The sequence below is a fragment of the Trachurus japonicus genome, unplaced genomic scaffold, assembly GCF_045865225.1.
Source record: "Trachurus japonicus isolate A0001 unplaced genomic scaffold, Traja_1.0 AP030248.1".
NCBI classification, from domain to species: domain Eukaryota; kingdom Metazoa; phylum Chordata; class Actinopteri; order Carangiformes; family Carangidae; genus Trachurus; species Trachurus japonicus.
This window is the reverse complement of record NW_028220381.1, coordinates 72,882-99,179: the sequence shown is the minus strand read 5'-3', so window position 1 is coordinate 99,179 and position 26,298 is coordinate 72,882. Positions and strand designations below refer to the sequence as shown.

The 26,298-nt window shown below is 39.6% G+C and overlaps 2 protein-coding genes and 2 long non-coding RNA genes across 7 annotated transcripts; 1 reads left to right on the top strand and 3 right to left on the bottom strand.

Moving 5' to 3' along the window:
• Window positions 1-2,521: 2,521 nt before the first annotated feature.
• Window positions 2,522-4,556, top strand: LOC146960545 (uncharacterized). 2 transcript variants are annotated; one of them, XR_015035423.1, is made up of 3 exons: window positions 2,522-2,683; window positions 3,178-3,253; window positions 3,868-4,556. It is a non-coding gene; the product is annotated as an uncharacterized LOC146960545 (long non-coding RNA). The 2 variants fall into 2 exon arrangements; XR_015035422.1 differs by having other exon boundaries at window positions 2,558-2,671.
• A 1,219-nt stretch (window positions 4,557-5,775) lies between these two features.
• Window positions 5,776-7,487, bottom strand: LOC146960544 (uncharacterized). The gene is made up of 5 exons (XM_085772287.1): window positions 7,362-7,487; window positions 7,222-7,251; window positions 6,916-7,090; window positions 6,033-6,329; window positions 5,776-5,899 (listed from the first exon to the last, which is right to left on the bottom strand). The coding sequence occupies exons 1-4, from the start codon at window positions 7,485-7,487 to the stop codon at window positions 6,034-6,036; spliced, it is 627 nt and encodes a 208-aa protein (XP_085628413.1). The 3' UTR covers window positions 5,776-5,899; window position 6,033.
• A 5,005-nt stretch (window positions 7,488-12,492) lies between these two features.
• Window positions 12,493-14,527, bottom strand: LOC146960543 (uncharacterized). 2 transcript variants are annotated; one of them, XR_015035421.1, is made up of 3 exons: window positions 14,366-14,527; window positions 13,796-13,871; window positions 12,493-13,181 (listed from the first exon to the last, which is right to left on the bottom strand). It is a non-coding gene; the product is annotated as an uncharacterized LOC146960543 (long non-coding RNA). The 2 variants fall into 2 exon arrangements; XR_015035420.1 differs by having other exon boundaries at window positions 14,378-14,493.
• A 4,269-nt stretch (window positions 14,528-18,796) lies between these two features.
• Window positions 18,797-25,885, bottom strand: LOC146960542 (uncharacterized). Of its 2 annotated transcripts, XM_085772290.1 has the most exons (11): window positions 25,731-25,884; window positions 25,460-25,606; window positions 25,234-25,320; window positions 24,827-25,002; window positions 24,336-24,472; window positions 24,116-24,209; window positions 22,378-22,710; window positions 22,094-22,268; window positions 21,875-21,996; window positions 21,345-21,634; window positions 18,797-19,209 (listed from the first exon to the last, which is right to left on the bottom strand). In XM_085772290.1, exons 1-11 carry the CDS (start codon window positions 25,813-25,815, stop codon window positions 19,194-19,196), a joined length of 1,662 nt encoding a protein of 553 aa, XP_085628416.1. In that variant the 5' UTR covers window positions 25,816-25,884; the 3' UTR covers window positions 18,797-19,193. The 2 variants fall into 2 exon arrangements, with proteins under 2 accessions (XP_085628416.1, XP_085628417.1); XM_085772291.1 differs by lacking the exon at window positions 25,234-25,320 and having other exon boundaries at window positions 25,731-25,885.
• Window positions 25,886-26,298: the final 413 nt, after the last annotated feature.

Sequence of the window (26,298 nt, the reverse complement as noted above, 5' to 3'; positions counted from 1 at the left end):
TCCAAACCTCAAAAAGAGGGGAGGGCTGCTACTGTCGTCCTGGATCATTGCCGCTGGAATTCTGCGAACTAAGTCAGGGAAATTCATCTGGTGAGCACTGAAATATTGACATTTAAATTATTTTTCTCTAAAATTTGGGTTTAATTAGACATAACATTTTAATTTCTCATGTTATCCACAATCGGTCGGCTTTTTGATCACTTGTAGCACAAACTAAGAGATCTGCTTTTTGATCACTTTGTAGCAGGGACAAAGGGATCGGCTTTTTAATTGTTTGTAGCCTAAACAAAATAATTTGCTTTTATCATTTGTAGTATAAACAAATTGATCGGTTTTTGAATTACTTGTAACCGTAAAACTAAGTGATTTGCCTTTTGTCGCTTGTGGCATAAACAAAGCGATTCTGGTACTTTTCAATCACTTTGTAGCCTTAAAGAAAGTGATTTACTTTTATCGTTTGTAGTATAAACTAAACGACTGGTTGTTTTTAATCACTTTGTCACCTTAAAACAAAATGATTTACTTTTATCGTTTGTAGTATAATCGAAACGACTGGTTGTTTTTTAATCACTTTATCACCCTAAAACAAAATGATTTGCTTTTATCGCTTGTAGCATAAACGAAGTGACCGGCTTTTTATCGTTGGTGCCATAAACGAAGCGGTCCTTACAGAGACGTCTGTATTGAATTGTCGTGCACGATCTCCATTTGGAATGGGGAGTATTCCGTTGAGGGGGAACCTCCGGAGGGACCGATTGTGGATGTTATGAAAAGGGAAAATGTGGGAACTAAAATTTTAAATATTTGAAATGTTTGTACAGTTGAATTTGGATTCCCAATAGGGGAATCCCTTAAAAGGAAATTAGTATTGAAGATAACGGTAACAAAAAGTGAAATGAGGAAAAAAGTCTGTAAATTATGAAAGGTTAAAATAATGTTTACAGATGGGGAAAGCAACACAAGAATTGCTTAAAAAAAAAAAAAAAAAAAAAAGAGAGAAAATTTTGAAAAAGAAAGAAAAATGCAACTCACACTAACACTACAGCACCAAGCTTGTAGATTTCCTTTTCTTTGTTTCCACAGTTGACAGCTTTGAAGCTGGATCCAGACCTCAACGGCCATCCACCATCATCCCTCAGCTCCACCGTCATACAACTCTGCAACACCCAGCAAGGGAAGAGAAACAGACTCCACCACGCCACAACAAAGAAGCTCAACAAGCTCAGGAGCAGCCCATTCTGGTGTGCCTGTTCCATCATCTTCTCCAATTGCACACAGACTACACCATTCCAATCAAGATATAGCCTTCAACATGCCCATGGTTGAAGAGTCAGGACCAGAAGGTACAACAATGGTTTTCTGTGTATGGACTATGGACATCAACACAGTCTGGAAACATGGACAACTCAGTCATGGACACAAAAAGAAAGGACACAGGAACTCAGGAAGAAAAGTTCCCAGTGACGCCTGTATCATTGTCGCCAACATGGACATTGGATACGTAACTGTCCCCTAAGAACATCATCAACTCCAGCAAACAAACATAGACTGAGGATGATCCGGGATGGTCGGAGGGGAATGGATCCTTGCTGACAAGCTTAACCAACCTGTGAAATCTGAGAAAGGTACTGCACCACATTCACACACACCATAGAGTGTATAGATTATACACATAACTACAAATTGTGTTTGAACACTGACACTGGTTATGAAAGAACTGAGCAAAAATTATGTGATCAGGTCAAAATAGTTAGAGATACTATGGGCTAAAGTCAAATTTCAAACATGCATTCATGCCCTCTGAAAACTACCCAATTAACCTGATGGGCAGATACTTGATGTGCAAATTAGGCCTTTGTCTGGTCTCAACCCCAGATGTAGCAAAACAAACTGATCTAATTTGGAGCCAAATGTTTTTCACACTACTTTGTTCACCACACCCTAGACCTGCAGTATGCATATCAATGGAAATTGCAACCCTTAACGGCCTTTTCCAAGCTTGTTACAGAAGCCAGAAAAACAGTTTTGACACCAGAGGAACTGCATTGAACCTCTTGTGTCACCAGGACCTGATGAGACATTTGAAAAAGGTTGGTTGGGAAAGAGAGTTGATACTGGAGCACACATCTACCGGACAACACAGATGTGTTTTATCATTCTCTCTCACACCAATTCAATTTTGACATGTACACCACAAACCATTTGGTTCTACACATTTACACTTATAATTAGAGGGAAGATTGGGGTCCGTGTACGAAGTATAATTCAATTGCGTTGTTCACTTCGAACCATGAGAAATGTCATTTTTAGGGGTATTTCCTATTTCATTGACGTAAGACGTACAACGCAATTCAGCGCACCGAAGTGCCCGCTTGTTCCTTTCTCCAACTTGTACAATGAAAATTGAAAAAGGAAGTCGAGAGCCGGAACCAGCCTTCAAAATAAAAGCTCCGCGTTTTGAAGCATGTTGGCTACAGCGCCGGACAATTTAAAAGAAAAAAAAAACCCGAAACGAATTAAATACAAACTCACAACAAATCGCCAAAACGATTATCATTTAATAAATGATATGAAGTGATATTTCGGCTACTTTCCCCACAACTGTCAGGATCCCTGGGGATTTTCACAATAAGGGTACCGAATCGCACTGAGATGCTGTCAACGTCCTGAGGTGAGTGTCTCGGTGAGTGAGTCAAACTTTGTTGTGGTTGAGGACTTCATCACTACTTCACTCATGAAGTAAATCACACGTTATGTTGTTTTTCATTTTTTCGACCCAACTTCTCCAACCAGTGTTTATATAGTTGACCTGAAGCTAACGGTTAGCTCCAGGAGATAATCAACGCGAGCAATGCTAATTGTTTACAGGTAAACTAGCTAACTTAGCGGTTGTAGCTAATAAACAGCTGTTGGACGCTAACGTTACATGTTGTTGTGATTATCAGCTCTTAAACTGCACCTCATTGGAATATTTTCTTCTCTAAGTCTGTGAGAAATGTCCTCATTTATGGTAGAAGTGAATAAATACGTGTTTATTTATTTATTTATTAACGCTAACGTTAGTTGTGTTCACAAAATGTGTGTAACTTATTACCAGCATCATGTTTATCCACGCAGAAGCAGTGTAAACTAAGTCTAAATGATATCTGAAATGTCATGTGTGTCTCTATTTGGCAGATGTGGGTCCACCGTGAGCTGATGCATGAACTCATCCTATGACAGCACCAGGATCAGCTTGAAACAGCCAGAGCTGGTAAGGTGAGAGTAACCAGTCCATCATTTAGATACATTTAGGGCCACCACATTTCCATGGACGACTCCCTGTCATCATTTCATCAATTTACAATGTTTAAAGTTTGAATTCAGTGGGGAAGCCTTTTGTCTTCTTCTTTGATGTGTGGAAGCACCACGCCAGCTCCACACAGGCCTGGCACAATACTACAGTCTTTTGAGTCGTGTATACACAAGTCTGAAAGATCTCATCCTTCCTTACTGTCCTACCGGAGCACTCTGCTCCCAGAATGCAGGTCTGTTAGTGACTCCCAGTATCTCTAGAAACAGACTGGGAGGTAGAGCCTTCAGTTAGCGGGCTCCTTTACTGTGGAACCAGCTCTCTCCTTGGGTCAAAGAAGCAGAGTGACACTCTAACTACATTTAAGTCTAGACTGAAGACAGAGCTTTTATTTAGGGCTGGTTCAGGTAACTCTGTAGCCTATAGCATTGTATAGCTACACAGCTACAATATAGGCTTAGACTGCTGGAGGACACATCACATTACATGAAGCCCTCTCCTCTCCTCTCTTTTTGTGTTGTCATTATCTGTTGTACTTTGGCCTTGGTCTTACACCCTCTCTGTGTTTTCCACAGATTTCTCTAGAGCTCCACCTGCAGCGCCTCCTTTCCTCTGCCCCTACACCAACCAGCCTGCCCATCAGTACTCCTGCTCTCCTGTGGATGGAGTGTCACTCACCTCAGATGCTTTTGAAGGAGCTTCAACATGTCTGCTTTCTGAGTTCCAAACTGTACCTATAAGAATGGCTTTCACAGCGAAACACAGCCTGCTTTCTAGTGCAAAGGATAGTACTAAGATACAGACATGCTGCGTGCTAGGTTTTTACAAATGTTGAACAATTAATAAATGCATTTGGAATTTATATTACCTCCAGAACATCCACTGGATCACAATTGCTTATCATATTAAGTTCAAAGTCCTTCTTTTCACCTTCAAAGCCCTCCAGAACCAGGCCCCATCCTACCTCACTGACCTTGTTGGACCGTCACACCCCTCCCACTGCCTCCGCTCCTCCTCCCAGTACCAAGCACAAAACTGGGGTTACAAAGCCTTTTCCATTGCTGCCCCCTCCGTTTTGAACTCTCCCCAACACCTGTGACTGTACTGGCTGAAATGCTTTCAAATATTTGCTCAAAACCCACCTTTTCAAACTTGCTTTTAATCCCCAAGTGTAATAAGCTTCTGTGTTTCATTGTTCATGTGTTGATCATATTCTTTATTGTATTTATTGCATATATTCTTTTATCTTGTTTGTTTTACTATGTAAAGGCGACTTTGAGTAAATAAAATGTATTGTCGTTATTAATCAGTGATTGACACAGTGCTTTGGACTAGACCACTTTTATTTCAGAACCATTTAGGTTATGAGGTCAGAAGAAACAATCATAGGGTCAAGCTACCCATCGACTGCAGAGTTTGCACAAGATGTCAAGAGCTAAACATTGTCAGAAACTCCTCTCACCTCTTGAACAGCCTGTCCCAACTCCTTCCATCAGGTCTGAGATATTGCAGTCAGATATGCAGGGCTCTTAGACTCGAGACACAGTATGTAAAGGGGTTGATGACAGTCAAGAGAACGTGACTTTAACCTCAACACATCCTTACTTAATTCTTCTGTAACAAAAAAGTTCCAAATAGGCACCACATGGTTTAAAGCATGACAACTGATATCTGAAACAATTGTAAAACAGAAATAAGATAGCAAGCAATACATTTGTATTGCACTTAAAAGTACATTGATTTATTTTTGTATGTAAACACTGCCTTTTAATTTACTGGATGATGACCAGAGAACAGATGGTTATTCCTTGTCCAGGGCACAGATGAAACGTGCACAGTAGCTCATACTGGTCACAGAAAGAGAAGTCATCATAAGTCATGGTGGCATTTTTGTTGTTTTCATCAGGGATGGTGTACACAACATGGCCTAACTCTTGTCAGTAAAAGAAAAAGAAAAAAAATGCAACAAAGATATTACTTGTGCAATTGTCCCCTTTCTTGTCACACTCCAAAGCCTATCATGATACTAAATGTCTGCAATAACTGGTAGGAGCTTTAAAATATCCACTAACTTGAAGAAATAGTGTGTTGTAGGATGTGTACATACTGCTATTACTTTAATCATGGGTGGTAACTAAATGAAATACTTTTACAGTAGTTGATGTATAGTGTTACTTTAAATGTATTACAATAAGTGACTAGATGCTAAGGAATTTGAAGAATAAGTCTGTTATACTGCCTGTCTCAGTGCACGTCAGCAAGGTTAGGACTGAAAGCAAAGTTTCATGCTTAATTGTCATGAAAAAACGTCAGTACAGTGCAGTTAATAATCACATCAGAGTCAGGTTCTGATCATTCAACATTTAATGAACAGAACATAACAAACATTTAATGAACAGAACACAACTAACATTTAATTAACAGAACACAACTCAGAACATAACTCCATTTTTTTTTGGGGGGGGGGGGGGGACTCAAGGGCCCCTGATAATATCCATTGCCTCTGAAAGGCCTGCCACAGTTATGGTCGTTTGATCACTTATTGGTGCCCGGCATTTTGGGCACACACCATTCCGGTCTAGGAGGATGTGGGACCTTCCATCTCAGCTGTAATGACAGCAACACAACAGTCATCAACAAGTTACATCTCAAATTTCAACTTCAACAAAATATTAACATTATCTCAACAACTACCAGAATTAAAATTTTAGGCCATTGTAATATATTGTATGTTTCTCACTTTAGGTAGAAACACGGATAAGGTGTTCAACAGCATCCTGTAGTGGCCCATAGTTGCTGTTGACAGTGCTGTTGAACAGTGACGTGATATCTCCAAAAGCCTCTGCAAAACGCGCGTTTGCGATCCCCCTCTGTTCTGCAGAGGCAAATGGATCTGTTCCAAAAACGGAACCTCTGGTCAGTGACCCTCCTCTCTCTCTGTCGTACCAGTCAGCTGCTTCAGAGGCACAAGGAAGTACCTCCTCAGCCAGCTTTACTGGACAACCACATGACGCCAGCACATTGGGAATCCCTCTGCCTGAAAAACATATCGGCACATATTAAGATTAGTGTCACATAGCAAAGAATAGGGATCCAGGCTAAAATGTGAAAGTGAGGTGCCATTTCTCAGTAACCCATCAGAGTCCTGAAAAAGAGACATCATATGGTATAAAAGTCCAACAAGACAAGAGTTTGAATCTAGCATGTTGCACAGCACGTCAGACACTTTTATCCTATGCAAAAATATATAGGCTAATAGTTAATGCGTTGTTAGTTACCCACATATACATGTAGCCTATTTTGTAAATAAACTTCAATTTCAATTTATTTATTAGTGTGGAGGACAGTGTACAACTTTCAGTACTCCCTATAAGGGGGTGCGGCTGTACCCAACTGCAGCCTCAGGCTGATTCACATTGTTAGTCCCCCTGCCACATGTTAAGCATGGTCCTTAGGGGAGAATCAAACAACAACACTGATCAAACATTGATTATCTGTAAACTACTATATGTTATCAACAGCATAAATGCATCATTCTTTATGATTTTGTGTATTACCTACACAAAAACAAACAGAAAGACAGACAGAGACAGAGAGAGAAAGAGAAGTGTGTAATTTAATACCTGGAACTCTATGAGCATTCCATGACTCCACAAAGCGGTTCATACCAATACTGGCAACCTGACATGCCAAGGTGGAGACACAGAACTTTGTGGTCTCGTCATTCATATCAATGACTTCTTGGTCCACCATGTTGGTTAGGCAGGCTTTAATTGGGTAATTGACCCGGTTATTTACCTATAAAACAGTGCATGAAAATTATATTTTACCAAATAGTTCACACAAAGCTGCTCGTAAAAAAAATCTTGTACTTGTGAAGTGAAGGCTTTCATACACACAGAGGGAAAAACTACTGTCAAAATACAAACCTCTGGCCAAATCCTCTCAACACGATGGTTCTGAGTGAACAAGAAAAAATTATGTGTAAGTCTAACATGAGGGACAAGCATCTAAAATGATTGCAAGAGCAAGCATATTGTACATGACAACATCAGGATTTTTCCTTTACTGAGGTTGATGGTGTCCGCAGAAATGGTGGTCGGTCCACTCTATATCTGTGTCCTGCCAGTTTTTCTTGCATGAACAGGCACAGGTTGAACTCGGCCCCGCAGTCTGTTCGGAGTTGATCCCACATGCCTTGATCAAGCACTGCTTGCCTTTTAGAATAACAAAAAAAAAAACATTGAAAATGCAATTATAATGGGTCACATTGAATTCCTGACACCTGTCCTAAAAATTTTTAATTAAATTAAAGTGGAGACATTCACATGTAACTTATTGATACAGACTCACTGATCTTGGCAAAACAACATGTTTAAGACATTAATTGCTGCATACCTGTATACTTTTTCATATATTGTGAGGTTGTTTTTGATTGGCATAGTGGAATGGCCAACCACCTTTCCACTAAAACCATCCACTGCCACAACATGAGTGACCCCAAACATGACCATCTTTTCATTTTGGTCCATGTGTAGTTTCTGCCCGCAGTACTCGGCATTGTATGGGGTAGGATTGAGGTTTCGGGCACCCTAAAAAGAAATATTATTAGGATCTGAAATAACAATAAAAGAGTTCATTCATTCATCTGTAAATTATCACATATAATAGATATTCTGGCATACTTGTTGGCGGGCTTCATGTTGCCGAGGGCGAACAGCTTTTAAAACAGCTCCCACTCGCCCTTCACAAGCATTGGTGCCTTTTGAAGACAGGTACCCTGTCATCATTTTCCTCCCAAACATTGGCCCAACCTAGAGGAACAAGAGCATGTTGGGGTTAGAAATAAATAAAAGTTCCCTGGTCAAGGTGTGAGTGTGGATTTTTCCTACGTTATCATTGAGCTAAAGTCATAATAATAATAGTAATAATGGAATTAAAAATAATGCAATTTCATTGTATTTTAATGCAGTGACGATATAAAGACCTCTTATTTTATCTGACTAATAATAGCTACGAGAAAAAACTAGTAGGTTAATAATGACATAATAACAACACTAACAATATACATTTTGTTATTATTTACAACTGTTGTTATAGTTGATGATGTTGTTCTTCGGTTTCTATGGAAACGGGCAGAATTGATGGAAAAAACAAAACAAAAACAGTCATCACTCACCTGTTGTACGGCCTCTTCCACAGCAACTTCAAGTTGTGGGGTTGTGGTCTTGTCCCAAGTTTTGTGCACCAGTCCATAGTGCTGACAAAATTTCTTTAAGTTGGCGACACTGCCGCCCCTCTGCACACCTATTGACGTGAGACTTAACGAAATCTCCTCATAAGATTTTCCGTTATCCTTCATAGATTTAATCATCTCGTAATGAGGATCTAAACTTGGGAAACTCATCTTTGAAATTGGCGCGTTTTCATCAATTTTTCCCCGGTAAAAGGTACTTGCGTCAACCACAATACTCCGACGTAACCAGCAGATGGCGTAGGTGCGCACCATACTACCGAAGGCTTTATAAGCTGCTGACACAAACCGCGGTCTTTTTGGCACCTGTCTGAGAAGTATCGACTGACGTGAAGCGATGGAGAGTGAACGATACACCCTAACAAGGAGGCAGAAGACCCTAATGGTCCGAGTGGTGGATATGACGGTCACGAACATATCTCGCATCTTTCAGGTGGAGTATCATGTAATTTCAATTAATTTTAAGTGAACTTTTTTCTTTTCTTTCTTTTTTTTTTTTTTTTTTTTACCGGTAACAGTAGGTAGTTTCAGTTGTATGTAGGCCTAGTCACTGGATTTTTGCATTTAAGTTTATGTTGAAATATATTAACAAACATGTCGATATTTTCCTTTCTTTGTTGCTTAGCTTCTACCAGATAGCATCTACCTACAGGAAAGGGACAGTGGGGCTGTCGTTTTCCCACTGGATGATTATTTTGCTCATGTGGACCTAAGCCCCGGTGTTATATATCTGGTAGAGGGCCAGGAACGGGCATCGACCGTGCCTGCAGGCCCCGCACCCACACCACCCGGTGGGGTCGCATTCCAGTTCCCCCCAGGCCCTCAGGCTACACAGTCCCGCCCTCCTCCGCCTCCACCTCAAAAAAAATATTCAAGGTAACGTTAATATATATTTTTTATACACACTCAATGTAGTCAATGTTTTTGTCAACAGATGTTTAGATCATAATCATATTTTGTTTAAATTTCCATTTGTCATTAAATGTTTAGATTGTCACAATAGTCAAATACCGGTATGTAAAAATAGAAGTGATTAATCAGAAATGCATTGACAGTTCTAACCTGTGTACATTACCTACCTGTGGGTGACTGGGGTGTCCTCTGTTTGTCACTGTTTCAGACCCATTGTTGTAGCCCAGCTACTGGATGGAGTTATAAGTCTCCACAGCAATGTGACTAATGTGGCATTTACTGAGGACCAGGCGAATATCGACAACATGGCCACTGTGGTAAAAGCGGCAATGAACATTGAGGGCAATGTTGTCCTCACAGACGGCAGTGGGCGGAGGATCCTGGCCTCCCCAGGGACATCTGGTAAGTTATTATTTTTGTTATTACTACTCAAAAAAAAGATATAATTGTATGGGAGTACTAAGAATGTGGATGATGTTGTATGAGCAATGTAGCTAGTAGTTAACTGATCTTACCAGGTGGTCACATGTCACTGTGCAGACTTGGGAGCTAGTCTGTTTGTGTTAGAACTGCTGTGACAGGGAAAAGTAAAAAATGATTCACAATCACAGTGTTTATCTTTCAGTTGTGGATAGGTGAGAACTTACAGAGTGTGGCATTAAGATGTTACAATCATTGAACGTTCTATAAAGCAACAAGTCATTCTAGTGTTTTTAACAATTACCGGTAACTACACAGATGCTTTACCTACCGTACCTAATATCACTAATATACACTAATATCTTTGTCTTGAATTAGGCCTAGAGTATTGGCGCAGAGGAGCGAGGAAGGTGGTGGCCTTCTCAGAGGAACTCTTCCAACAATTTTGGAGGAATAAGAGAAAGAGGTAAGAAGAATAACATTTTACAACTTCAGTCTAGTTACTTAAAAATAAACACTTCATATTCACTATCAAATATGAGCTGGGAATTGTATCTCTTAGCGTGATGCCTTAACTGCAGTCTATACAATTGTTTTGTCAAACAGCATACATACATACACATGTATGCCATAATTTTTTTTTTTCATTAAGGACAAGCCAGGGTAATTTTTCGGAAGTCCAAGGGGCAATAGAAGATTTCCTCCAGGCTGCAGAGGCTCTGCCCTCCCTGGCGGCAGAGATCAGAGAGGGGCGGGGAAGCCTCAGCAGGGAACAAATGGAGGTCCTCAGGGACACCTTCAGGTGCCTGATATGCAGATGTGAGTACAATTTTAAGCCATCAATTCTGTTCTTGTAATGCCCATGTTGTCTGCAGTTTTCATTATAGCATTAAGTAATCACAGTTTATTTGGAAAATGTGAATTTCTTTTTCAAACATTACTTCTAAACTACTAGACAAGAGGGATAATTTCCACTCTAAACAGCTTCCTAAACCTGAGCCTGTTCCATTATAACTTATAACCCTTCTTCTGAAGTGAGAGTGATACATAATCAATAGGTCATGAGTCTGAACTTTGTTTTTAACTGTTTTCACACAGTGGTAGTCATTGATGGTCATTGGTGTACAGGTACACCACTGTAGCACGACTCTCAATGTGTATGGCCTGTTTCAGTAGTTTGAAATAAACTTCACATCTTTTTTGTGTTGCTGTCATTACAGCTGAGATGGAAGGTCCTACCTTGGCCTTGTGCTGCCGCAGCCTTATTGGCTGCGGAAGCTGCCTCCGCATCCTCCTAGACCGGAATGGTGTGTGCCCAAAATGCCGGGCACCAATAAGTGATCAAACGACCATAACTGTGGCAGGCCTTTCAGAGGCAATGGATATTATCAGGGGCCCTTGAGCCCCCCCCCCCCCCCCCAAAAAAAAAATGGAGTTATGTTCTGAGTTGTGTTCTGTTAATTAAATGTTAGTTGTGTTCTGTTCATTAAATGTTTGTTATGTTCTGTTCATTAAATGTTGAATGATCAGAACCTGACTCTGATGTGATTATTAACTGCACTGTACTGACGTTTTTTCATGACAATTAAGCATGAAACTTTGCTTTCAGTCCTAACCTTGCTGACGTGCACTGAGACAGGCAGTATAACAGACTTATTCTTCAAATTCCTTAGCATCTAGTCACTTATTGTAATACATTTAAAGTAACACTATACATCAACTACTGTAAAAGTATTTCATTTAGTTACCACCCATGATTAAAGTAATAGCAGTATGTACACATCCTACAACACACTATTTCTTCAAGTTAGTGGATATTTTAAAGCTCCTACCAGTTATTGCAGACATTTAGTATCATGATAGGCTTTGGAGTGTGACAAGAAAGGGGACAATTGCACAAGTAATATCTTTGTTGCATTTTTTTTCTTTTTCTTTTACTGACAAGAGTTAGGCCATGTTGTGTACACCATCCCTGATGAAAACAACAAAAATGCCACCATGACTTATGATGACTTCTCTTTCTGTGACCAGTATGAGCTACTGTGCACGTTTCATCTGTGCCCTGGACAAGGAATAACCATCTGTTCTCTGGTCATCATCCAGTAAATTAAAAGGCAGTGTTTACATACAAAAATAAATCAATGTACTTTTAAGTGCAATACAAATGTATTGCTTGCTATCTTATTTCTGTTTTACAATTGTTTCAGATATCAGTTGTCATGCTTTAAACCATGTGGTGCCTATTTGGAACTTTTTTGTTACAGAAGAATTAAGTAAGGATGTGTTGAGGTTAAAGTCACGTTCTCTTGACTGTCATCAACCCCTTTACATACTGTGTCTCGAGTCTAAGAGCCCTGCATATCTGACTGCAATATCTCAGACCTGATGGAAGGAGTTGGGACAGGCTGTTCAAGAGGTGAGAGGAGTTTCTGACAATGTTTAGCTCTTGACATCTTGTGCAAACTCTGCAGTCGATGGGTAGCTTGACCCTATGATTGTTTCTTCTGACCTCATAACCTAAATGGTTCTGAAATAAAAGTGGTCTAGTCCAAAGCACTGTGTCAATCACTGATTAATAACGACAATACATTTTATTTACTCAAAGTCGCCTTTACATAGTAAAACAAACAAGATAAAAGAATATATGCAATAAATACAATAAAGAATATGATCAACACATGAACAATGAAACACAGAAGCTTATTACACTTGGGGATTAAAAGCAAGTTTGAAAAGGTGGGTTTTGAGCAAATATTTGAAAGCATTTCAGCCAGTACAGTCACAGGTGTTGGGGAGAGTTCAAAACGGAGGGGGCAGCAATGGAAAAGGCTTTGTAACCCCAGTTTTGTGCTTGGTACTGGGAGGAGGAGCGGAGGCAGTGGGAGGGGTGTGACGGTCCAACAAGGTCAGTGAGGTAGGATGGGGCCTGGTTCTGGAGGGCTTTGAAGGTGAAAAGAAGGACTTTGAACTTAATATGATAAGCAATTGTGATCCAGTGGATGTTCTGGAGGTAATATAAATTCCAAATGCATTTATTAATTGTTCAACATTTGTAAAAACCTAGCACGCAGCATGTCTGTATCTTAGTACTATCCTTTGCACTAGAAAGCAGGCTGTGTTTCGCTGTGAAAGCCATTCTTATAGGTACAGTTTGGAACTCAGAAAGCAGACATGTTGAAGCTCCTTCAAAAGCATCTGAGGTGAGTGACACTCCATCCACAGGAGAGCAGGAGTACTGATGGGCAGGCTGGTTGGTGTAGGGGCAGAGGAAAGGAGGCGCTGCAGGTGGAGCTCTAGAGAAATCTGTGGAAAACACAGAGAGGGTGTAAGACCAAGGCCAAAGTACAACAGATAATGACAACACAAAAAGAGAGGAGAGGAGAGGGCTTCATGTAATGTGATGTGTCCTCCAGCAGTCTAAGCCTATATTGTAGCTGTGTAGCTATACAATGCTATAGGCTACAGAGTTACCTGAACCAGCCCTAAATAAAAGCTCTGTCTTCAGTCTAGACTTAAATGTAGTTAGAGTGTCACTCTGCTTCTTTGACCCAAGGAGAGAGCTGGTTCCACAGTAAAGGAGCCCGCTAACTGAAGGCTCTACCTCCCAGTCTGTTTCTAGAGATACTGGGAGTCACTAACAGACCTGCATTCTGGGAGCAGAGTGCTCCGGTAGGACAGTAAGGAAGGATGAGATCTTTCAGACTTGTGTATACACGACTCAAAAGACTGTAGTATTGTGCCAGGCCTGTGTGGAGCTGGCGTGGTGCTTCCACACATCAAAGAAGAAGACAAAAGGCTTCCCCACTGAATTCAAACTTTAAACATTGTAAATTGATGAAATGATGACAGGGAGTTGTCCATGGAAATGTGGTGGCCCTAAATGTATCTAAATGATGGACTGGTTACTCTCACCTTACCAGCTCTGGCTGTTTCAAGCTGATCCTGGTGCTGTCATAGGATGAGTTCATGCATCAGCTCACGGTGGACCCACATCTGCCAAATAGAGACACACATGACATTTCAGATATCATTTAGACTTAGTTTACACTGCTTCTGCGTGGATAAACATGATGCTGGTAATAAGTTACACACATTTTGTGAACACAACTAACGTTAGCGTTAATAAATAAATAAATAAACACGTATTTATTCACTTCTACCATAAATGAGGACATTTCTCACAGACTTAGAGAAGAAAATATTCCAATGAGGTGCAGTTTAAGAGCTGATAATCACAACAACATGTAACGTTAGCGTCCAACAGCTGTTTATTAGCTACAACCGCTAAGTTAGCTAGTTTACCTGTAAACAATTAGCATTGCTCGCGTTGATTATCTCCTGGAGCTAACCGTTAGCTTCAGGTCAACTATATAAACACTGGTTGGAGAAGTTGGGTCGAAAAAATGAAAAACAACATAACGTGTGATTTACTTCATGAGTGAAGTAGTGATGAAGTCCTCAACCACAACAAAGTTTGACTCACTCACCGAGACACTCACCTCAGGACGTTGACAGCATCTCAGTGCGATTCGGTACCCTTATTGTGAAAATCCCCAGGGATCCTGACAGTTGTGGGGAAAGTAGCCGAAATATCACTTCATATCATTTATTAAATGATAATCGTTTTGGCGATTTGTTGTGAGTTTGTATTTAATTCGTTTCGGGTTTTTTTTTTCTTTTAAATTGTCCGGCGCTGTAGCCAACATGCTTCAAAACGCGGAGCTTTTATTTTGAAGGCTGGTTCCGGCTCTCGACTTCCTTTTTCAATTTTCATTGTACAAGTTGGAGAAAGGAACAAGCGGGCACTTCGGTGCGCTGAATTGCGTTGTACGTCTTACGTCAATGAAATAGGAAATACCCCTAAAAATGACATTTCTCATGGTTCGAAGTGAACAACGCAATTGAATTATACTTCGTACACGGACCGATTGGGACCCATTTAAGGAAAACAATGTAAGCGCGCAGCCAATTGGCAAGAAAACATCTGATCAATCTAGAGCTATTCTTAAGAGTTTAACATCTGTTGTGCACACTCAAAGAAAATCCAGCTGGTACCTAAAACACTTTTTAGGTTTGTTTGTTTGTATGTTTGTTTGTTTGTTTATTTGTGTGTTTGTTTTTGTCTGAAACAAGTTAAAACTATTTCAGCCCTACAGGAGGTCCCTAAGACACTGTGGGTTGTCAGCCACATGTTTTGGCCTCATCAAATATGAACCTATTGCGATCACTCCAAAATCAAGAAGCTATCGATTTACATAATGCCAGTCTTTGAGTCTTTTAAAGCAGTAGGAGGGATTGTTCCCTGTAAAGACTCCCCAGTTGGCACACCTTTGTTCACCTCTCCACAGCACGATGACTAAAATTTGACACTGTACTTTTAGAAATGTCCAACATTACTGTCATAAGATGCAATATTTTAAACCCTATCACTCTTTTCCCCCCACCAGATGATGGAAAAGAACATAACTGAATTGCTATCTTCCAACAGGTTGACTCCTGACTGGACCGACAAGAATAACCATTAACAAACTAACAAACTAACTATCTAACCTGATTTGGTTCTTTCTTTTGGATAGATCTGTTTAAGTTCACTCTCCTCTTACTATTTTACTCCCACTAATGTGACACATGGGTAAAACCATGTGTCAAAAGGGGGGATATTGGATGTGTATGTTTTGTTTATACAACAGATGCAGCAAGTGAAAATCAGCCTTTTCACAACCAACGTCCACACCACTCCATGATTTCCAGCTGTGAAGATGGTCACTGCAGGAAAGAGCCAACAAAGGGACCAGCTGTGAACCAGAGCAACACAAAGAGGAACTCCATGGAATCAACAAGGACCATCCAGATGCATAGGTCCTTCTCCATCACACCTAAGACCCATCCAGCACATCTGAGGAGCAACACAGGCCTGATGGCCCAGAAGACGAAGAACCTCATTGAAGCAACTTCACCTACCAACAGAGCTGAGGAGCAATGCAGAACCAACGGCCGATAAGAAAATGACAGACTTCCTTTAGAACACAACCATCAAGAGATCAGAAGAACAGTGCAAGCATAGATATGATGCCCAAAGAATACATCCAAGAGGATTACATCAAAATTTTACTGCACCAAGAGACACACAACCCCAACTCATGAACCATTGTCCTCAACAACCAAAATCCCACTGTCATGTGTGCAGAAGGACTCCTACCTTTACCATACTTCAACTCCATCCATGAACATTCTGCCAGCCCAAACTCACCACAATTAAGAAATTGTACCCAACCTGAACCATGGTCAGGCACTGTTCCATATTTCTACCTTAAAGACATTTGTTCGGTGGAGGAACCAGCAACAACTCTCCTTGCCCCTTTCCACTCCCTTTTCACTTCTCCACTTCTCTCTGAAGAACACCTGGACAAGATTTGTTGGTGCCCTCAGACACCAAACTACAGAGCCACATAGACAATTGAGAATCTTGAGAACTCTACAGAAGACATGCCCCTGCTTTCACAAGCAATGACTGCAATAAAGTTCAAGATGTTACAGAATCGTGTTACACATAACTACGTTCTGACTACATCAGGAAACCTCACTATCATCAATGGACTGAATATTACATGTTTATTCAAGTTAACAATGTAACTTGACATGAGACAACATATGATGTGTGACAATATTACAGTCGATTACATAACTTAGACACCACAAATTCATTTGGAAGGTTGACAAGTCAAGTTTCAGTAGACTGTCTAACATGTAGAATTTGTACTGCTTGTTTTGGTAATTACTTGTTTTGTCAGTGTGAATTTCTGAAAATCTTTACATTTGAAAACCACATTTTAGATAACCTTCTATTATAGACAACCCTACCGCTCAATGCAGAACAACTTATTTAGAACATGTTTAGAATTGACATAATTGTTTTCTTTACCCTAATCGTTTTATTGTAACTGATACCTGTTTTTCCTGACTATGATTTCTTACTTTTTCAACTTTTTCCTTTTTCTAGCAACTGTAATGACGATTAAGTTGTGACTTTTTCTTGTGTGATTTATGAATAATCAAAAGGAGGAATTGTAATGGTAAATTTCAATATTCCTTTGGTTTAATCACTTGTGACGTCCCTACCCCCTGCTTTCCTCCCAAGGTATGAGAACTCCTTTGTTTGTTACCCATTTGTGTATTCTAATGTCTAGACCTCTAAACATGTAACCCTGCAGGATGCCCCAGGTGTGAAAATACACCCTCGGGGGTCGGTGCCAATACCTCCAACAGACAAAGAGCATTGAAAACACACTGTCTGAGTATTGGACCGGCCCCTGCAGCAGACAAAGGGGTGTGGCATACCTGAGGAGGTGTTTCCTCAGCTATAAGTGTTTCGGTCGCCCCATTGTCTTTGTCTTTTCATTAACATCACCCACTCGGGTCGAATGGACCTTTCCTTGTGTAGCCAAGTCAAAATTTCTTATTATGTTTTGTTTATTTATTTTCCCTAAAATCTTTCTTCTGTGTTGTGAACTTCCCCAAAATGATTTTTTTCCTCCTGTAAAACAAGAGAAAAGAAAGGTTCCTACGGTGATTTTCAATTGTATCCCCTTCGTTCCCCTGGGGTGTTGTTTTGGCGTTGCACCACTTAGAGTCAGAGAGCTGTGTGTGCTCTGAGCTGGTGAGTCACTTTGTGGGGCACTCTCTCCATTGTCTTATTATTATGCCTTTTTTCCCCGTTCTAGACCACAATATGTTGATATCTGCTGTAATGTAACATGCTGGTGAAGCTTTTGGTCAAGCCTCCATTGATTAATAACTTTATTATTCATGCAGAGTTAGTTAACTTAGCTTTATGCTAGCTGAACTGGTTTTTCCTTTGTTTTTCCTCCTTTCATGCTGATGTCATGAGGTTGTGCTCTGCATGTTATGGCTGTGTAATAACTGTATTATTTCATATGTAACGTGACGTTTTATTGAGGTTACGTGAATTTTAATTTATATTTTTTCCCTGTAGAGCGGTGGAGAGTTGCAGTGTGGCTCTGTGTGTGTGACGCCTGTGTTTTTTCTTTATTCTGAAGGTATGCTGGTTGTCTAATTCAGTTCACTTTTGATATTTTTGCACTATAAAAAATGAGCTAATGTGGGTGAATTAATTCAATTATTTTAGACTGTGGAAAATGTGTGGGAAATATTTAATTCATTTTCATTGCACATGTTTGATTTTGTTTTACGAAGTGCATTGTATCTTCACATTAATTTTAAATACAGCATGAGCTATGCTGTATATTTTGTGTACACAGCAAAATCGGGAGTGTTAATTCAACTCCCACAGTGTTAATTTTAACACTTTTTCTGAGTTTATATAGTTCTCACGGATTTTGAGTTAAAATTACACTTTGAAAAGTGTTAATATTTTAACTCTTTAATAGTGTTAAAATTTGACACCCTTGGTGTTGTTTTATGACACCACATAAGTGCACTTTTAACTCAAAATGGTGTTATTCCCTTTCACTCTGAGTGTTAATTTTTAACATACACAGTGTTATTTTATGACACATTAAAGTGTGGTTTTAACACTAAAATTGTGTTATTTCCTTTCACTGTCAGTGTTAATTTTTAACATACACAGTGTTATTTTTTGACACATTAAAGTGTATTTTTAACCCTAAAATTGTGTTATTTCCTTTCACTATGAGTGTTAATTTTAACATGTACAGTGTTATTTTATTAAAGTATATTTTTAACCCTAAATGCATGTTATTTCCTTTCTCTAGTGTGTTTAACATTCATCATTTTGTTTTATGATACATTTACTGGCCTAACATACAAGTCACCAAATCTGAAATGTAGTCACCTGCTAGGCTACAGAAAGTTACATAAGTTTAAATGTGTGACCAGCAACAGTGATCAAGTAATAACATCATTCAAACATACATGTCTTTTTTTTTATTCAAAAAAATAAATAACTTCCCAGCACCACATGAATTAGCACAATAAGATCAGCACAATAAGATCAGGCACAAGTTAAACATTTACAAAGAAAATAATGGCACAATATATTGGCTCTCATCTCCACCATAAGCACTTTGTAAGTCAAAGGGCTTATAAATCACAAGACTATCTGCTTTAACAACATCTTTGTCATTACTTTCAAATACTTTGTAAGCATGAAAATGTTCATTGAAATGGTCAACCACAAGTTTGTTTACAAGGAAGCAGATAACACTGTCAACAACAATAATTTTTTCTATTCTGCAAAACACAGGCATGTCATGTTCAATCTCACTGCAAATTATTAGTCCTGCCCTGTACTCTGTCCCACTGATTGTAACCCAGTTAGTTGCATGGATGTCTTGCGATACAGACTCAACATGCAAAGCTCGAGCCAACACATCTCCATAGTCCTCATTGTCCACATTAATAGATTTCATTGGTCCATACTCAATACATTTTGAATGTGATGTCTCCCAATGACATGCAATAGACATTTGATGTTTTTTTGCAAGAGATTTTGTGATGTTTTTGAAGTTTTTAAGAGTATTTTTGAAAATCCTGTGTTTAGCCTCAAATCTCATGCTCCACATATGTATAAGTGGTCCAATTTTTCGGATACAAGATGGATAGTGTATCATAAAGTGATGTTTCGGGATCAGGTTTCTATCAGGATACAGTGCTTTGAACAACTCATGGTGTTCCATTATCAAATGCTTGAGAAGTACAGTCATGCCAAGTGTAACAGATGGAGAAAATATAATGTTTATTATCTGCAGTAAAAGCAGCAGCAAAAACCAGTTTTGGTTTCCTTCTGGTACAATGTCACCAAAAAGCAGAGGAATGTTTCTTACAAGACAAAGGGTCTGAATGGAATTGAGCCCTATATTATTGCCAATACTGTCCAAGTTAATCCTTGTAGGTCGATTTTTGCGCTCCACATACCCATAGTCAAAGGCATAAATTCTAGACAACAGGTCAAGTTTCGACAAAACATTTTCTGAGAGATATTCCAACAGTAACTTCAGCTCAAACTGAGCCACGCCTTCAAGGATGTCATGCATAATGTCCAAAGAAAAATTATGACTGACATGAAAGAACTGTAGGCTGTTAAGACTCGAGTTCTTTTTTAAACCAAACACAGATAACTTCTGTGGGTCTGACTGCAACTCATTGCAGTGCATTTCAAAAAGTTCCTTTCCACGCAAGATTATCTTGGGGTCATCCTCATTGTAAATAATCTGGGCATCATCTTTTTCTATCAAACATAAACGACAAAAATATCGTCCACTGAAAGACTCTGTAAATCCCAGAATTGCGTGCATACCCAAGTTGTCCCCAGTTATCTGACATATGGTGCCATGGACTTTTTCAGCAGAAAATGGCAAATCAAGGTGTTTTGATGTCATTAATCAGTGGCTCTAGAATAGGATTAAAGCCATATTTTTTCAAATCTTCAGTGTGAAACAATGCAACCAAATGAATATTCATCAAGGCAGAGTTGAACTTTGGTGGCAGATTTCTGAGCACAAAATACAGAGCACCTATTTTGTGAACACCACGTTTGGAACCCAGTGGGTTAGCGGTCTCAAAGTCATCATAGAACAACTGAATTTGTAAAGAATTTTGGTGCTTAGAGAACAACGGATGTGTCTTAGAATAACTTCCATCACAAAAGTCTTCGTATCTGTCAGGTCTTGATATACAAGTTTCCCCAAGCAGTTTACAAATATCAGCATTTCGACACATGAATTTTATCGTTTCCAAAATCGGTATGTAAACGAACGTATCGTTCACTGGGACTTGATCATAAGTACCTGTTTGTTTATTTCGCCTTGTATCAAATCGAATTCCTAGAAATTTTTCGACTGGCTCCACAACACCCCATTTCTTGTTGAAATAATTAAATCTTTTACTTTCAGTATTGAAGTTAATAAATGGGTTTTCAAAAGTCTCCAGATCTTTTTCCAATGTAACTCTTACAGGATTATCTCTAGACACAGCAGACAGTACTTGCTGCTTAACCTGAGAGTGCAGTCCACAACAACTGATGAAACACTATTTGCTATGCCACTTCCTTGTAGTTTAGCAATAATTGAAGCACAAATATTTTCTGTGTTCTCTTTGTTTCTTTGACCTGATCCATTGTCCTCAACACACTCAGACTCTGGGTTCTGCATGCCACTTGTTCCAGCAACTTCTGAGTTATCTTGGAGCATGTGGAAATTAGTTTGAAATGACTCTGGCATTGCTGCATCTCCACTTTGACTATAATCCTTCTCATGAGAACTAATTAAATGTTTTTTGAAACCTGAATATGTTGAAAACTGGCGCCTACAACGATCTTGTGCACAAACTAACTTGAACCTGGTGCTAGGATAAAAACTATGATCAAGTCTTAGATGAGAGATCAAGGACTGGCAGGGATCATGCACAGCCTGACAAATGAAACACTTAAACATTTCAGTGCTTCAGTTGAAGACTTTAGCACGAAACTCACGAACTCTGGGAGACTCATTTGTTGTTGCTACATCAATATTGTAGACTGTTGTTTGCACGAAGGTGAAGAGCTGGCCCAGGCACTCATCGTATGACAGGTTGAACACGTAGTGGGATTTAAACAGTTCATCAAACGCACCCAACGAGCTAGTGGCCTGGCAGGGGATGAGCTGTTTGTCCACAACAATGTAGAAAGTGTCAATCCTGTTCCTGGTTCGACCAACAGCAAGGATGTATGGTTGTCTGCCATCTCTTCCACGAAGGTGTTCATCCAAGCTGCAGCATGACTGAAAACAGAAAGATAACATCAACACCTTACACTGTAAAGTTTTCAACTGCTCACTTGGATCTGTACACCAGAAAAGTTGGGTTATTAACCATGACAAAGTGTGTGTGTCAGTGTCAATGTGAAGACATTCAGTCTAGTCCTTTTGTTTGACTGTGCCTTTCCAAGTCATTTCAAATCGAGTTAATACATATGAAATACCAGCAAATGGATTAAAAAAAAAAAAAAAAGACATGCATACCTTGTGAAAGTGCAACATTTTGTCCACTGCATCACTGGGGCTTATCTTGGTCCTTTTCCGTCCAGCTGTGGGTGGTAGGAGATGGAGAAGGAGCAGCAGAGAAGCCATGTCACTGTCCCAGGCTATCAGGAGGTAAATTAGGTGAAACAAAACATTAGTATCAAGTTAGAATGCACAAATATTAATAAAATAAAAATCAAATCATGTCAATTAGCTTACTGGTGTCATCGTTCTCTGTCAGTTTCTCAGCAGCTTTTAGAAGTCGGCACAGCTCAGCTGACTGAGTCAGGTGTTTGGCCTCATTGATAACCTTGGGCCTGAAAGTTGTGTCCCACTTCTCAAGCATCTTGGAGGCTGTTTCAGCTCCAAACAGCAGAAGGAAGTCTTGATTCAGCTGTTGATCATATAAGCATATAAATACACAAAATTCAAAAAGGTTAGAGTATTGTACTTACATTCAAGCAAAAAACCATAAGTGTAAATAAATTAAATGGACAACTCACCAGCCCTTTAACATCTAAAAAACGTGGAAATGTTTTAAAGACATCTGTGGTTCTCTGTGGGTCATGCACTAGGTCTTGGCGATATTGAAAGGTCATCTTCATCTTCTGAAACACACTTGCTTCATCCTGAGAGTGAATGAGAAATGATATGGCTTCCCTGCTGGCATCTCCATCAAGTTGCTCAGGCAAAGTGGCTGCCAGTCTTCTGCGCTTTGGTCCTTGTGCTTGAGCCACTGTAGCTGTCTTGGCTGGTCTTTTTACTGTATTCCTGGACATAGTCTTAAGGCGCCATGCTAAATATCCAGTGCCTTTCTCCGCATCGTAGAAGTGCTCCTGTTAACTCATTGAGTGCCAACCACGTAATTTCTCGTTTTTCGTTCCCATGCGTTGAGTGCCAAAAACGAGATTTTTCGTTTTTTGCTTTTTTTTTAAATTATGAAAATAGACACTTTAATACACATTATATGTAAATTTGGGGACTCTACGACGAGGAGAACTGAAATAGATGACGATCAAAGTCACATGACAGCTCATGATCTGGAAGTTTTTATCATAACTCAGCTTCTGCAAACGGAGTTCTGCATGTGGATGCAGCGCAGCTGCTCTGCTCTCACCTGCGCTGCTGCTCCAGCTGCTCGAGCTGCTCGGAGCAGAAACAGGAAGCTCTCAGCCGACAGTCCCGCCCGGTCTTCATCTGGAGCAACACCGTGTCCTCCCCAAAGTCCTCCCGCGGTAAAATCTGATGGTCTCTGGGCCAAAGCAGACCGGCATCACCGACCCGTACCACAGAAGGACCGCGACCACCGGCGGGACCGGTGTTCCCGAGCCGCGGTGGCCGACAGACCCTCACGTTCCGCGGCGAGAGGCTGTGACACGGCACGGTGCGTCTGTGTTATTGTTGTTTAGTGGCGCCCCCCCCGCCCCCGATGGTGGTTTTGTGAATAGAACAACCATTGTTGTATATATTTATCTTATACGAGCCCTTTGATCCAGAAATGCGAGTGTGAGAAGAGCGACAGACACAAACAGCGCACCTTTCATAAAAGACGCTCTATCTCCTTTTCTAGAAAAAAAGGAGGGATTTTGGTGAAACCCAGCCATGTTTAGCTTGACTTTTCTCAGGAACGGAGGCACGTAGAAACAAACGGTTTGTGGCCACTTGAAGCATTAAGTTAAACCTTTCAATTGAGCTACAGTATGTGTTGGTGGCAATAATATAGAATACACTATGGCTCTAAATAAAAAGTCAAAAATGGTCTAAATTGCCGGTACACTTGACTAAAACTTTGGAAAGGAGCGCGGCACTCAATGAGTTAAGATATTTATAAATCATTACAAAAGCCTCATCATTTATTGATTTTACAAAAAGAAAAGTAGTACAGTATTAACAGTAACAGTATTAATAAAAGGATAATCACTTTAAAATAGGTTTGACATTTTCTAATTCATGTGTCCTATTGACTGAACTCATTCCGATTGCAAGACAGAGCAGAGTGGAACTTTGTAGCAATAGGTGAAAGTGTAACTCAAGTTTAAACTTTTTTTTTTTTTAAGACTTAGGTGGTGTCAATCATTTTTTACAAACACCAGAAGTTGAGAATGTCAACACTATTTTGATAAACTGTCATCAGCAATCATTTGAATTAAAATCCCAAAACCACTGTCCGTAAAACCGGTGTGTTTTCTGGAAGTAATCTCTTTTTTTACATACACACAACACATACAACACACAACTTACATAGCCCTTTGGGGAAAAGGGATCCTTTAGTAAAGGGAAGAGTGTTATAATTCCCAGGGCATACTTCTCCTTATGTTTACGGGAAGGCATCCTCCTTTAGAAAGAACATTCCAAATCAGTCACCCACTTGCTATGTTAATTCAATGCAATGTATTTTGAAAATCCATTATAATCTTTCTTAATATAATTTTTACAATCTAACAATTCACTTAACACTCACCCATGGCTCTCAGTCATATGGCTAGCCAATATGTTGACAAGCTGTCTCCGGGTATGGTGAGTGAGTGACTTTTCTGCCTTGTACTCTTCGATGACATCCTCACCCCCAGGTTTGCAAAGCAAGGCGTTTTTTACCATCTATTCATGTGAGAGAAAATAAAGTTTTCAGTGTACAAATCAGTCTTTCAGGATAACACCATTTTAACAATATACCACAAGATTAAGAGTAAAAGTTAAAACCACTGGATCAGTAGGGTTTCTTACACAAAAATGGATCAGCAATTTCAGCAAAAAAAAAAAACTAAACCAATTGTTTAGCTGATTATGCAAGCACAATATGATTTGTGATGAAGCAATCTTGTTTCTTATCTAAGTACAGAGCTATTAGCAAAACCTAATCATTCTAAATGTCACAAATACTCTGATGAGAAACTGATTTAGTATGACACTTGATGATCAACAATGTAAATTACATCTGCTGCCCTTCAGTACCTCTTTTGCAGCCTCTGACTCAGAAACCTCTCTGGTTGGCCTGGGTATGACTTGGCTGGATGTATGTCTGCCTATGGGAGTTCCATGTTCTATTCGACTGGAGTGGTCATTGTCACTTGAAGAAAGTGATGTGTTGGTATCTGTGAGGGATGTGGAATGATCTAAAGGAGAAAAGTCTAAAAGAAATAACATAACTGTGACATGCCTGAAATCTAGCATTTGGTGGTTTCCCAGACACTGGTCAAACAAAGCTGTTTTTTGCAATTAGATACAGATCTTTCTATTAAATATAATTTTTGATAATCTACTTTGTTGTAGTAGTCAAGGCAGATACATGACATCTGAACTGATATTTGTGAAGCAGAAAAAGCTTGAACATTGATTACAACTGATTTTATACTGTATACCTTCCTCTGAAATTCCATCTTGTGTTGTTGGACTTGGACCAGGATCAATCTGTATCTCAAGAATGATGTCTTGCTCCGGTGTCTGAGCTGGGTAGTAAGGGTTAATAGATTTCATGTGATCAGAATCAAGTTACAAAAAATAACTACTAAAATATGAGATGAAGAAAAGAATACAGTTAGATTATAAAGCATTATTGATTCATGGATAACAGAGAAATGTACCTACCTGCATCAGGAATTCTGTCACGTACTGTCAGGCATAAATCCGGACTGGCCTCTATCAGTTCAGAAAAGATGTCTTCCTCGACTACTGTGTTGGTTTCATCAAAAGCATCAAGTTCGGTAGCATCAGGAAGCCCAAACTTGTATTTGACTGTAAGATAACCATGAAAACAGATCTAAAATTGATACCCAAATTGAAAACCAAAATAGCCATCCTAAATTCATAAATCCTTGTGTTTATTTGTTATGAAGGTAACTTTAAGATGGCCACTCACCTTGAGCAATGAAATCCAAAAACGTGAACCCTGACAGTAATCGGATGTACTTCTTGGTATTCTGGTACTTCACCTTGAGCAACATTGCCACATCTAGACTGCACCTTGTAGAATAAGTGGAGAAATGTGACTGTTAAACAGACTTCATCAGGTTTTAATTTTTGAGAGACTGAGATGAGCGTAGTCCCTGTGGGAAATTGATGCAACAAACAGTAGCCTACTCAAGCAAAACAAACATTGTCTCTTGTGAAGTGTAAAATGTTTTAACATCCAAAATGGAGCAGGGCATTTGTCAAGATGTCCGCTCTGACTCAATTCTTTACTTTACTAATTTATTTTAGAATCGCCACATCTCATCATCTTTACATTGACTATGTAGCTTAAACAATAAATAGAGGGCTCTTGGAAAAGAACAGAGCCCTTAAATCCGACTCCCTTCAAAGAGCCCTAAATCTCATCTCATCTGCCTGGTGCATGTGCCTTGCCTTGGCTTGCCTGACTCAAACGGTATATTTTCAGTGAGTGTGAACACGAATAATAATGTGTAACTTGGTTGTGTGTTTGTGTT

Coding starts and splice junctions, on each gene's coding strand:
- LOC146960544 (XM_085772287.1), bottom strand. CDS start 7,487: ATGTGGGATCAACTCCGAACAGACTGCGGGGCCGAGTTCAACCTGTGC. Junction 7,252..7,361: donor TGCGGACACCATCAACCTCA/GTAAAGGAAAAA, acceptor TTGTTCACTCAG/AACCATCGTGTTGAGAGGAT. Junction 6,330..6,915: donor GAATGCTCATAGAGTTCCAG/GTATTAAATTAC, acceptor TATGTTTTTCAG/GCAGAGGGATTCCCAATGTG.
- LOC146960542 (XM_085772290.1), bottom strand. CDS start 25,815: ATGTTGCTCAAGGTGAAGTACCAGAATACCAAGAAGTACATCCGATTA. Junction 25,607..25,730: donor TTTGGATTTCATTGCTCAAG/GTGAGTGGCCAT, acceptor GTTATCTTACAG/TCAAATACAAGTTTGGGCTT. Junction 24,473..24,826: donor AGTCAGAGGCTGCAAAAGAG/GTACTGAAGGGC, acceptor TCACATGAATAG/ATGGTAAAAAACGCCTTGCT.